At 34.7% G+C, this 13498-nt stretch overlaps 1 protein-coding gene across 1 annotated transcript in view; it reads left to right on the top strand.

Annotated features, from left to right (window-relative positions):
- SUZ12 (SUZ12 polycomb repressive complex 2 subunit) overlaps positions 1-8420 on the top strand; it is a 38290-nt gene extending 29870 nt beyond the window's left edge. Inside the window, exons 10-16 of the mRNA XM_059907095.1 lie at positions 617-794; positions 2237-2328; positions 2553-2696; positions 3177-3334; positions 3717-3915; positions 4411-4490; positions 6144-8420. Of these exons, the coding sequence (XP_059763078.1) occupies positions 617-794; positions 2237-2328; positions 2553-2696; positions 3177-3334; positions 3717-3915; positions 4411-4490; positions 6144-6489 (1197 nt within the window). The 3' untranslated portion in view covers positions 6490-8420. The remainder of the gene's footprint in view (positions 1-616; positions 795-2236; positions 2329-2552; positions 2697-3176; positions 3335-3716; positions 3916-4410; positions 4491-6143) is intronic.
- Positions 8421-13498: the final 5078 nt, after the last annotated feature.

Raw genomic sequence — 13498 nt, 5'->3', positions numbered from 1 at the left:
ATGTTAGCTAGGAATTAAGGAGGCCAAGAGAAGAGTGGTTTTATAAGTGACTAGAGATGGAGGTGGAAAGACAAGATAGTTTAGTGTCCTAAAATCCAAAGAAGAGAAGTAAAGGCAGTCGTTAGTGAAGCTGAGAGAAGTCAAGGAAAATTACTAATTGTTTTAATAATCATTCAGTTTACACAAAAAAAGTAATTGGTCATCTAAGAGAGGTTGCAGACCAGCAGGCTTTGGGTATCATAGTTTTTTGTTTTTTGTTTTAATTTTTTAATTAACAACAAATAAAAATTGGAATATTTCTCTTGGAAACTTGGAAAAAGATCTGAAAATCTGGGTGTGTTGGGCCATTGTTTGTATGGGGCAGCAGTTCAGCAATTGCCAATAAGTAGTCGCCTCTTGTAGACAATCTGAGCCCTCCAGTACTACAGGCTCTACTGCACTATACATTTACTTTATTTGCCTGGCCATCCATGTAGGCATTTGGGGTTTTTAAGGAAAAATCTGTTAAGTCAAATTCACATTAACATGTCATAATAAATATTTTCTTTTTACTCCTACAATTTCTTTCAGTTTATTATTTGGAATCTTCACTGTTTTCATGTTTTTTCTTTTTAAGAGACTGCCTCCATTTGAAACATTTTCTCAGGGACCTACGTTGCAGTTCACTCTTCGTTGGACAGGAGAGACCAATGATAAATCTACAGCTCCTATCGCCAAACCTCTTGCCACTAGAAATTCAGAGAGTCTCCATCAAGAAAACAAGCCTGGTTCAGTTAAACCTACTCAAACTATTGGTACGAATACTTTGCTGTCAAAATAATGCTTTGCAGAGTTAGGACTTAGGCTTTAATTTGTTTGTGTTTTGCTCCAGTAATCTTTGGGAAATATTATTTGACTTATTAGGCATATTATGAGTAAATTAGGGTTCCCTATTATTAGTCCTTTATTCAAAACCTTTGTGCCAGATGTATGTGGGAATTTTGGGGGATTTTTGGTTTTTTTAATTTTAGAATTGTGGTATAGTATATAGGATATATGCCGTATACTATATAACACCTCCAAATGAGGTTTAAAGATAGCCTTATGTCCGTTTAGGGTTTTTCCGTTAAATAAATTTGTCTCAAACTCATGAGAAAATGATTGTTTTTCAGAGCTTTTTAGATGTTGGAATTGCAGCTTTAAAGGGCTTTGGAACTGTATGCTTTTAAAAATTCATATAAAAATTTGTTTATGTTATGGAACTGACTTCATTATTTCAGAGTGTTTGTACAATTTTAGGGCTGGGAAAGGATCATCATAACCTGAATTTTACCAGGTTAAATTTTGCAGTAAATTTTTAAGAGGAAAAACATTTACAAATTGTAGCAGTTAGCTCTGCTGAGTTAAAGCCCAGGTTGCAGTATTCTTTCATTTTGTTTATCTGCGTGATAAGAACACTGTCCTTGACCTGAGAGCATCCGTATGTTTTTATCTAAGACTGTTTAAGAAGGCAGAAGGCTTAAGACAGCTGTCTTTGACATATACCACTCATGTCCATTAATTGTGTGCAGGTCACTGTAAGAGTCAGATTCAAGAGATAAAAGAAATGACCCATGTCAGAGGAAAGATTTCCCAAGTAAATTGTGGTCTGGGCACTTCTCAAAGAATTCTGTGGCCAAGTAGATAAAAGAGTTTCAAAGAAACTGAGAAGAAGAGTTTTATACAAAATTGTACATATGAAATGATTACTTATGTCAGGGGAAATAATTTTTATTTTTAAGTCAGTAAAGTAATACACCAGAATTATTAACAAATGATTATCTTTTGGATTTGGAATGATATTAGTGCAATCACTTTAATTTAATTTCTGTTAAACCAACATTTAGTGGATATCTGCTCACTGCTGTGCACTGGGAATACAAAGTCCAATCAAAACTATACTCTGACCTCAAAGTGCTGAAAGCATTACAGTGACTACATATAATTACTTGGGGTTATTTTTAGAATGTTTTAGGACATTATAGGTGGTTTATAAAGGAAAAAAAATGGCTCCTGCCAATAAAGACCTTACTGTCTGATTAGGGTTGCTGATTAAGGGGATTGTTCCCCTGAACATCAGTTGAGGGTGAGAACAAACATTGTATTAAATACCACAAGAAGAATTTTGTGAAACCTTTATTGTTTAATTATTTTCACAAGATATATTACTTCACTTTTAAGAAGTATTTTTATTAAATATAAAAGTATATGTTTTCAGCTGTTAAAGAATCGTTGACTACAGATCTGCAAACAAGAAAAGAAAAAGATACTTCAAATGAAAACCGACAAAAATTAAGAATATTTTATCAGGTAAACATAGCTGACCCTTCTTTTTTAAGTAATCACGAGATGCCTTTGTTTTGCATGTTATATCTGAAATATTTTGGCATATTTAAATAAAAAGAATGCCTCTGACTTGATTTTCCTTGTAAACTGTTTTAACTATTTTTAAAGGTAATATGGAAACAAAATATCTTGAGATATGTAAGGTGGAGATTTGCTGTTCTTCTTTTTGTTTTCTGTTATTTTTAAAGTTCCTTTATAACAACAACACAAGACAGCAAACTGAAGCAAGAGATGACCTGCATTGCCCTTGGTGCACTCTGAACTGCCGCAAACTCTACAGCTTGCTCAAACATCTTAAACTCTGCCATAGCAGGTTTATCTTCAACTATGTGGTGAGTGACTTTCATCTTTTCTCACTCATAATATATTATACATTATAATACAATTTGACTTTCAGAAATTGTACTTTGTGCAAAATACCAAAATCTCTACACTGACGGATTGCTTATGCATGAATTAACAGTGAATGATTCAGAGTTTATGTATATTTGCACAGTACACCTATAATGACTCACATAATCCTCACACCAGCTCTGAATTAAGCAGTAATTTCCTTATCCTTGCTCAGTCAAGAAATCATTTGTACGAAGTTACCAAGCCAATAAATGGCACAGCCAGGATTTTAACACAGATCTTTCTGACTCCAGGTCTTCTGACTTCCTGTTCACCATGCTGGTATGCCTAGCGTATTTTAGTTTTTGAAACATTAAGAACCCCAAGTACTTTTTAGTTAATTAAGTTGGAAGGATAGGTATTTAAGTTAGGATAATTAATATTTTCTTTTCCTAAACACCTTGCCATTTTTGTTACAGTATCATCCAAAAGGTGCTAGGATAGATGTTTCTATCAACGAGTGTTATGATGGCTCCTATGCAGGAAATCCTCAGGATATTCATCGCCAACCTGGATTTGCTTTTAGTCGCAATGGACCAGTAAAGAGAACACCTATCACACACATTCTTGTGTGCAGGTAGGTAAAAAGGTCATACAACAAAAATTTATTCTGACTTCTGTTGATGATGTTGGAGGAATAAAGGGAAGCCAGACAAAGCTACATTTAGGTGGGAATCCTTATTTCAGTATTAGCTAAGTCTCTGGGGTGGTATACTGTTGTATAACCCTCCCTTGGCTCCTGTTTCTACAGAGGTTTTCTCACTTCCTCCTTACAGCTTTTTCCTGTGTTGTTAATGTTGCTACTGCTCTAGTGGTTATAGGGGGATTAAAGTGTCTCCCAGTGGAAGTTTGTGTGTGCATACCTAGGTAGAAACCTGTAGGAATGGAACGTACTCTATTTGGGGGCTGTGAGCCTTCTCTGTGTTACTTAACATTACATCAACATTTCTTTTCATTAGGCCAAAACGAACAAAAGCAAGCATGTCTGAATTTCTTGAATCCGAAGATGGAGAAGTGGAACAGCAACGAACATACAGTAGTGGACACAATCGCCTGTATTTCCATAGTGATACTTGTTTACCTCTCCGTCCACAAGAAATGGAAGTAGATAGTGAAGATGAAAAAGATCCTGAATGGCTAAGAGAAAAAACCATTACTGTAATTATTATTATTGTTGTTGCTGTTATCATCATCATTATCATTGACAATGACTTTAGAATTTTATGATTTAAATGATTTTTGTTTGAAAACTAATAATTGTTTAATATGAATTATATTTTGATTTAGTGTAAAGGAGCTTTTTCTAAATTAAGGAATTCAGGAATCTACAATTTTTATAATTGTGTCATTTTAACAGTAACCAACTAAAGGAAATACAGATTTTCTTGTGCTTCTGTATTGTGTTTTTTCATTTTATTTAAAGGTAACTATTGTCATAACTTAGAATTTCCCTTTTAAAGTTACTACCTAAATAGATGATTTTAAGAAACATTGCCACTTTACTATATAAATAAGTTGTGGTATTTTTAGTTGCAAAAACTTCTATTTTTGACATTCTCACAATTTTTTCTTAGAAATACCAATTATACTTATTCTGTATCTAATAGATATTTATTCTTTTTCTCTTTTTTCTTTTTTTTTTTTTTTTTAAAGCAAATTGAGGAATTTTCTGATGTTAATGAAGGAGAGAAAGAAGTGATGAAACTCTGGAATCTCCATGTCATGAAGCATGGGTAGGGTATTTCTAAATTCAAATATTCCACTTCCTTTACGTTCTTTTTGTTGCTTCACATTCTATAAATCTGTTAGAATCTTACTTAAAATTCTGTTAATTTAGATATAATTTGTCCTAAATATCCTAATTCAACTATTATAAAGAAAAATGGTTATCCTCAAAGAATGTTTAAGGAAGGTGCTAGCTCCATCTAACAGCAGGTTTTTATTTAATGTGTCTTTTTTTTTTTTTTTAAATAATAATCCAATTTTTATTCCTTTTATTGCTAGGGGATACATAAATAATATGCCATGTGCTACACACCTGGAATTCCTGGAACTATTTATCACACTTATTGCCACAATTTTTAAAAATTGCTTAATTATTCAGAATAAAATATAAGCAGCTTTTCTGATTTCTTATTACCATTTCATAAAGCTCAAGGTAGAACAATCCTTATTTCTCGTGCCTTTGTAGCTGAAGCATTGTTTTTCCTGCAGATCTGCTTCCTTCCCTATGTGAACTATTTACCTGTCAGTACATACGTTTTTCTTCTCTACCTTCATTAGTATTAGATCCTCATATAAGGCTTTCTTGTATGGCACAAGCATGTAAGGTTTTTTCATTTATAGTTAAATAAGTGGGAGGGGGCACTTTTGTTTCCTTACTCTTGGGGAGTGAAGAGTTGGTACATAACTTCTAGTCCAGATGTCTGGGTGCATGGCCTATAGCCTTTTTTTTTGTAAACTGCCTTGAGCTAAGAGTAGTCTTCACATTTTTAGTGGGTCGTAAAAAATTAAAAAGAGGAAGACAACAGAGATCACATATGGCTTGCAAAGCCTAAAATATTTACTATCTAGCCTTTTACAGAAAATGTTTGCCTGATCCCTGGTCTAGTCACTAAAACGCAGTTATGAGTAAAGTATGTATATGGAGGCTTGCCTGAAATCTATGTTTTTCCTTTTGTCCTGATATGCCAGTTTCAAGGTAGAATTTTAGATTACTTAATTGAGTTCTGTTTTAATTTCTGATCCAAATCTGTTAGCATAACAACTACTGGGTTCATGATACACTGGCATTACAGACTGGCAGGTATTTGGTAAACTATCTGGATTTTATAGATCTGCAGGCAGGCTTTTACAGGCTCTGTTAGAGTCTCAGTTTCAGTGGGTAACTGAGCAGCCTTCTCCTATTTGGTTTAATTTGCTTCTCTCAAATTTTATTCATTGCTTTCCACCAAAACAATCACACTGTACCACATTTGTTGTGACATCTTCATCTTTTCAGAGGTTTACCATGAACTGAAAATGTAGAGGAAACACTGCTTCTGAAATAGGAAACTGAGAGAATAGTTAGTATTATATACTTAATGAAAGTGGTGCTGGCAAGAGAAAATGTTTTATACTTTTAACTGCTAACTTCCTAATTTCGTTAGGAAAAACAGAAATGACATCTATTTAAGCTCTGGTTAAATTAAATTTGTTTAAATTTCTAAAACTGTAAGCTCATTCAGTTGATTGAATCTCAGGTTCACTATAGTTTTACTACTTGTTAAGTCATCACTTAACTGGATTTGGATATAGTCTTAATGTTCTATAATGGTTATCACTGTGGCATTTGACAGAAATGCTTTGTATTGCTATTGATGTTTTGTGTTGTTTTTATTAAATAGGTTTATTGCTGACAATCAAATGAATCATGCCTGTATGCTGTTTGTAGAAAACTATGGACAGAAAATAATTAAGAAGAATTTATGTCGAAACTTCATGCTTCATCTAGTCAGCATGCATGACTTTAACCTTATTAGCATAATGTCAATAGATAAAGCTGTTACCAAGCTCCGTGAAATGCAACAAAAATTAGAAAAAGGAGAATCTGCTTCCCCTGCAAATGAAGAAATCACTGAAGAACAAAATGGGACAGCAAATGGATTTAGTGAAATTAACTCAAAAGAGAAAGCTTTGGAAACAGATGGTGTCTCAGGGGTTTCAAAACAGAGCAAAAAACAAAAACTCTGAAAAGAAAAGGCCTAACCCCATGTTATGGACAAACACTGAAATTTCATTCTAGGGAATTCAGCCTCTAGGAAGAGTCTTGTTTTTGTTTTTAATCATAAGTTCCAAACAGGCACTGTCAGATGAAGTAAATGATTTCAACAAGGATATTTTTATCAGGGTTCTATTTCACTTCATTATGCAGCATTACATGTATATCAGTTTTATTGATGTCATTAAAACATTCTCAAGTTTGAGCATGAAAAGCAATACTTCAAAGAAAGTATTTTTAACTTTAACAATTGTCTTATGAAATATATTGACTTGATAATCTAGAAATTATTTCATATATTTAAATTATAATTTTTTTTGCAGTTGTGACTGGCTGTTTTTCTACTTTGTAATTGTGAGACATTTTCTTGGGGAGGGAAAATTGGAATGTGATTCCCTTTTTTAGAAATTGAAGATTTTTGTGAAATTATGTTGCATTATTCCTATTTGCAGTCAAACCTTGATCCTTGATTTTGAAATCATTTGTCAATTTGGAATGAAAAATTACGACATAAGATATTTTACATGATGTAAGTTCATTTTACAATTTAAAAATAGCACTTCTTCATCTTATGCCTGTTTGAGAGCATGTTAATTTTTCACATTGTCGATGGTGAAATGTCATGTTGGCTTATAAGGTTACTGACCATCCATTTGTTTTTATGTGGATAATTTTGGTGCATTGCTCACCCAGTATATTTTTTTAAACTTGAACATTTTGCTGGTTTTTTTTGTTTCTTGTTTTTCTTTCCCAATTAGGTAATCACATGGAAAATTCAGCTGTCCATATCTCTTCATTAGGATTGTAAACCAAGGGAAGAATGAGTTTGAGATTTTTAAGATGCCACTTTTGAGGGAGGAAATGTTCTATAAAAATGAACCAGAAAATGATAATAACTTTTTTTTTTTCTTCACAAGGATGTCTTCGTAATGTATTTCACGATTAGAATGTCCAATACAGATAAGCTGACTTGAATCGTTTTGAGCAATTTTGCCCTGTGTTATATGTGTCTTATGCACATATTTGCAGTTGGATTTTCTCCAACAGAAAGTGGTTTCACTACTGGCACATTAACAAGCACCAATAGAGTTTTTGGTCCAACTCCAAGCACTGTGGTTGAGTAACATCACCTCAATTTTTTATTATCCTTAAAGATAAATGCATTTTCATATTCTTTATTTATAAAGGATCAATGCTGCTGTAAATACAGGTATTTTTAATTTTTTTATTTCATTCCACCACCATCAGATGCAGTTCCCTATTTTGTTTAATGAAGGGATATATAAGCTTTCTAATGGTGTCTTCAGAAATTTATAAAATGTAAATACTGATTTGATTGGTCTTTGAGATGTGTTTAACTGTGAGGCTATTTAACTAATAGTGTGGATGTGATTTGTCATCCAGTATTAAGTTCTTAGTCATTGATTTTTGTGTTTAAAAAAAAATAGGAAAGAGGGAAACTGCAGCTTTCATTACAGACTCCTTGATTGGTAAGCTCTCCAAATGCTGAGTTACAGTAAACTCTGATTATGCCTCTGGATAGTGGATTTCGAGCATTTTTCTCGGGCTTTAATTTGCTAAAGCTGTGCACATATGTAAAAAGAAAAAAAATAGATTATTTTAGGGGAGATGTAGGTGTAGAATTATTGCTTATGTCATTTCTTAAGCAGTTATGCTCTTAAATGCTTAAAAGAAGGCTAGCATTGTTTGCACAAAAAGTTGGTGATTCCCTCCCCCAAATAGTAATGAAATTACTTCTGTTGAGTAAACTTTTTATGTCATCTTATAATAAAAGCTGAAAAAATCCCTTTGTTTCTATTTATAAAAAAAAAAAATTCTTTTCTATATGTACCCTTGTTAAGAGATTTTGAAGAAATCATGTAAGATGATAAAGCATTTGAATGGTACAGTAGATGTAAAAAAAAAAAAAAATCAGTTTAAAAGAACGTTTGTTTTTACATTAAATGTTTATTTGAAATCAAATGATTTTGTACATAAAGTTCAATAATATAAAAGCTGTATTCTGTTTTGTTTTTGTCTTTTATTATTATGCATTGTCAATACATGCACAAAAATTTGGGCTTGGCTAGGATAGTAAGGATCCAAAAAAATTAACACCCATCAGTCAGAGCTAATAAGAAATTAAGAGAAAAATTAATGTGAAATCCTGCTTTCAGTTCTAGTAACATCAGTTGCAACTAGTATGTTATTTATGGTATTACATAAAAAATATTTTAAAATTTATAGTCCAGAGTAATGTCAATATTAGTTAACCTAATGTTAATCCATCTTTGGGTTTTTCATTTTCTTTTGAATGAAAAAGAATTTATCTTGGCCTTCAAAAAGCCCATAGATTTAAGAGTGGGATACAAATGATAAAGTAAAACAATATATAATAAAATTGTATACTACATTCTGTGAGGTCAATAGTTTGTTGAAATTAGAAGAGTTGAGGGAAACTTTACAGAAGTGTTGACAATTCCACTGTGCTTGCTTTATTTACAATAGCTTGCCTGTATACATGTTGCATTGTATTCTTTCAGCTGAGCACCCCTCTGCCTCCAAAGGTCACTGTGTGTGTTTCTTTTAAGCACCTGTTTCCCTTTCATTAGACTGCTAAGTCAGTCTCACTGGCCTTAGTACTGCCTCATGGTCTTAGTTGGTGTTCAGACATTTGCCACATGAACTGAAGGCTTTACGTGCCATGCTAAGCGACTGGATTTCAGGCAGTAGGAAGTATTTGGAGATTTACTGCACAGACGTGACACAAAACCATGTGTGTTATAGGTGAGCCATGGTTACAAGAATTTGGGAGGGGAGAAGCTCTACGGAGGGAGAATCGCTAGGATGCTGTTGTAGTGCTCCAGGTGAAATATCCAACTACTAGAACACTGCCCGTCGTGAAGTGCCCAAGAAGTAATCACTGAGTGGTGTCTGTTTCGGTGTGAAGGAATGAAAATGAACTTATACGCAGTGACAAAGCCAAGGGAGGAGAGTTTCAAAAAGAAAACAGTAGTGCTGTAACAAAATGAGTACGATATCACCTTCAAGGGAGTTTAGTGATAGAAAACAGGTTTAATGAGCTTAGTAAATGGAAAATGAGTTGGAGAAGTTCATCATGAAGATGTGAAAAACGGGGCCATAGGAAGACGGAAACAGGGCCATAGGAAGACGGAAACAGGCAAAGGAAGAGACCGGGGAGAGTGGATGGGAAGGTTGAGCATGTATACTGAGGAAGACACAGAGAAGACCAAAGATGCAAGTTACCAGAAAAAGGAAGGAATGAGATCAAGAACACAGATGGATTTAGCTTGCTAATAATACTGTTGGTAAAAAATGGGGAAGTGGGTACTCAGGACATTTCTGGTGGGAAAATAAATTTGTACAACCTCTGGAGAGAGCAATTTGGTACTTCCCGTTAAAATCACAATGCATTTAACCTTTGCCCCAACAATTTCATCTTCAGGAATTTAATCCTACAGATAAACTGGAACACATGTAAACTGACAAATTGTGACCACTGTTGAAAAGAGCAGATTAGACACAAGTCATCAGTAGGAGACTGGTTAAGTAAGTTATAATCCATATAAGTGGAATATACAGCCATAAAAAGGCGATCGGGAAGGTTTGTTTTGAACCAATGTGGAACAAATGCCAAGATGTAAGTTCCATTTTTTAAAAATTTGAAAAATATGCCCATTTTTGCTTGGGTTATAGAATATGACTAAAAGGATACACAAAAGCAACTGCTTTCAGAGAAGACGGCTGGATGAAAGGACAGATAGGAAGGCAGCTTTTCACTGTGCCATTTCTGAAATAATGTACTGCCTATTTTCTGTAGTTCTTATATTTTAAAAATCTAAAGAAATAGATAAGGGAGTTCAAGAAGAGGGATGATTTCTCACTGGGAACCAGGTATAATGGATAAGTGGTTAGCACAGAATTGGAACATAGTAAATTTGTATTAAGTAAAACAGGAAGTTCACTGTCAAAAAATAGTTTCTAAACATTCAATTTATATTTTGTTTGTTAATCTAAATAGTATGCTGATCTTAGAAAAGGAGAAATACATGAGGTTTTATTAACTATACCAAGTACCATATTAAAACGGATCACTGATGGTTCCCAGTTGTTGACAGCGTAAAAATCATGCTCTTCCGCCCTGATCTGAATTCACTAAGTCTTCAGTCTTATCTCTTATGTATGCAGTCTCCCCTCCAACCAGGTGAGATACCAGAGTACAGCATGGTACACACCATGCATTCTGGTGTTCTCCGTACATAGTCTACAATCCAGTTTCTGGAGCATATTCTATTCCTATGTACTATTTGTACAAGTGTAAGGTTGATTTTTATACAGAGGTAAAAATTCACTCAAGTACATTCTTAGGCAAACAAGATTGCTACTTAAGTGTCACATGGATGAATCACGTTATAAAGTTGGTTCTAGAGAACAGGGTGGACATCTCCTGGACTACTGTATTTCATCTGTTCTCTTTTCCCCATTTCTGACTACCATCCTATCCACATGGCAAAGCTTCAACTAGGGGCTACCTGCGGGTGCACCATCTCCGGGAATCATATTTCTGTCCATGCTACCCTATTCTTTTTCAGAACCCAAATAGCTTCCACCTGCTCTTGTAGCATGCTACCACTAGCAGCCGTTCTGTCAATCATCTGTGAATGTGTGCCAGCACTTGTCCCAAGCACTGGGAATGAGAAGTTGAATAAGACTCAGATCCTGTTTCAAGGATTCTCCCAGTCCCCATGGATCAAAACTACAGTCACTTCTTTCTCCTCCTGTCCCTAAACAATCATTTACCTCTTCGCTAGATTTATTGCTCATTACTCCAGAGAAGGGGTGAAGTTATACAGATATCAGAATAAAACCTTTTTATATTTTGAGACAAATTTATGAATCACCTAATGCAAGTACCTAGAACGTAACAGGGGTCCAACAAATCTTAGCTTCTTCACTAATTCAACTAAGATTTTCTTCCGAACGGACTCTATCCGTCCCTATTTCTCACTTGGGGGGCTGGTGCTTCTGTGCAGCCCTGTAGGGAAAGGACCAAGGGTGCCATGTGGGTAATTAGCCTTAAGGAGCCTTACTTATTCATTAAATACTTCCTGGGCGCTTGCTATGGCCTTTGCCTTAAGCTAAGCATGAGGATACAAAGATGAATAAGCCAGACATTGTTCCTGTCCTCGTGAATCTTAAATTCCAGAGAGGGAGACATTCACTCATGTTTTAGTAAGCCGTATTTCCAAGTGTCTAATCTCCAGTTGGTGCCCTGAGACATCGGGTAGTGTGGACAGAGGGTATCGTGGTAGAAGAACTGATAGTCGATAGCCTTGGATTTGAATGCCAACTTTGGTGCCTTTGCAGCTTCAAAATTCATAGTTACTTAACGACACTGAGTTTGTTTCTTCAACTGTAAAATGGGATTAAAATGCCCCCTTCAACAAGGGATCTAGCACAGTAACCTGCTCTTGGTTACCATCACTGTTTCCTTCCCTACGGCCACATGGTTTTGCCAACTTCAATCCTCAGCTCTCACCTCTAAAGAAAAACCATATGCTTGGCTCTCTCTTCCACAAGCTGTTTTAAGAACATGGAGAAGTCTCCTGAGATTACATTAACAAAGTCTAATTCTCTACAAAACTGCAAGTTTTCTAACATTGCCTTATGTAAGACTAATGAATAGAAGTGACATAGAAAGGTCACTTTTCATTTAATCAACATGAAATTCCATGAGAGATAGGCTTTTGTGAGAGATTAGTTTTATTTTGCTGAATATGGTTTTTGTTTTTTAAAAAGAAAAGTACTGGTCTTAGTTCAAAAGTATTTATCAGATGCCCATATATCAGGAAATGTAGGGTAGTAAGTAGATCCCAGACTTCTGGATTTCATAGACCAGTAATATACATTCAAAATTTTTTTGACTTTTTGTCAGATAAGATTTATGAACAAAACAAGCAAACCTGACATCTACTGTCACTTTCATGTTATAGAAGGACATAGTGCAAAAAGAGCAAGAAGGATAATTTCAGAATAAAGGATAGTCTTTCAAAGAAAATTTGGATTTACAAAAAAAAATTACTATGGAGACTGGACTTTTGGTTACTTTGGAGCAGTTATTCCCAAATCTGCCTTCATAATACAATAATTTCATTTCTTTAAAAAAAAAAAAAGTGAGCGCCACTAGTACCAATTAAATCAGAATTTTTGCTATTTTTAAAAGCTCTCAAGGAAATTCTCACGTGCAAGCAGGATTGAGAATAATTGCTACAGAAGATACAAAAGCTCAAGGAATTTATAATCTAGTGGGTTTAAAGCAGGTGTCAGAAATTCATGTACCCATAGGGTCAGCAGTTAAATGAGCTATATAGCTGAGTGTTATACCAACCTAGGAAGACAGAATAAAGAGAAGATACCACAGTCTTCCAAAGAGAAAAAACATACAACCTACAAACGAATGGGCACCAGAACGGCATCAACTTTTGGTTATATCCTAGGTGACAACAGAGCAATGCATTCAAATTCTGAGGGGAAATGATCTCCAACCTAGAATTCTTAATGAGTCACAGTCAAATGTAGGATAGAATAAACAGATTTTCAGACCTCTACCTCTCAAAATATTTACCTCTTGGGCACCCTTTCTCAGGAAATGGAGGAAGTGCTCCACTAAAATAAAGGAATAATCCACGAAGGAGGAAGGCATGGGACACAGGAAACAAGTAATGCAGCAGTGGATATGAGCTGAGCAAACTATCCATTCTGGCACTGGTTGATTTACATACGTATGGAAAGTTCTGAACCAGTTTAGGAGATACCTAAATGGGTGTGTGACCGTCAATCACAGTTGTCACAATAGTTTGTTCTCAATTGAATAAATCTCACTTCTTGAACTAAATCCTTCATATTTAACACAGGAGCTAGATGCTTACTCTGCTCCCTCTGCAGGAAAACCCCTCATAA

Source organism: Balaenoptera ricei, chromosome 20, assembly GCF_028023285.1.
Source record: "Balaenoptera ricei isolate mBalRic1 chromosome 20, mBalRic1.hap2, whole genome shotgun sequence".
Lineage (NCBI taxonomy): Eukaryota > Metazoa > Chordata > Mammalia > Artiodactyla > Balaenopteridae > Balaenoptera > Balaenoptera ricei.
Note: the sequence above shows the minus strand (reverse complement) of the source record. Positions and strands in the feature narration are given on the sequence as shown.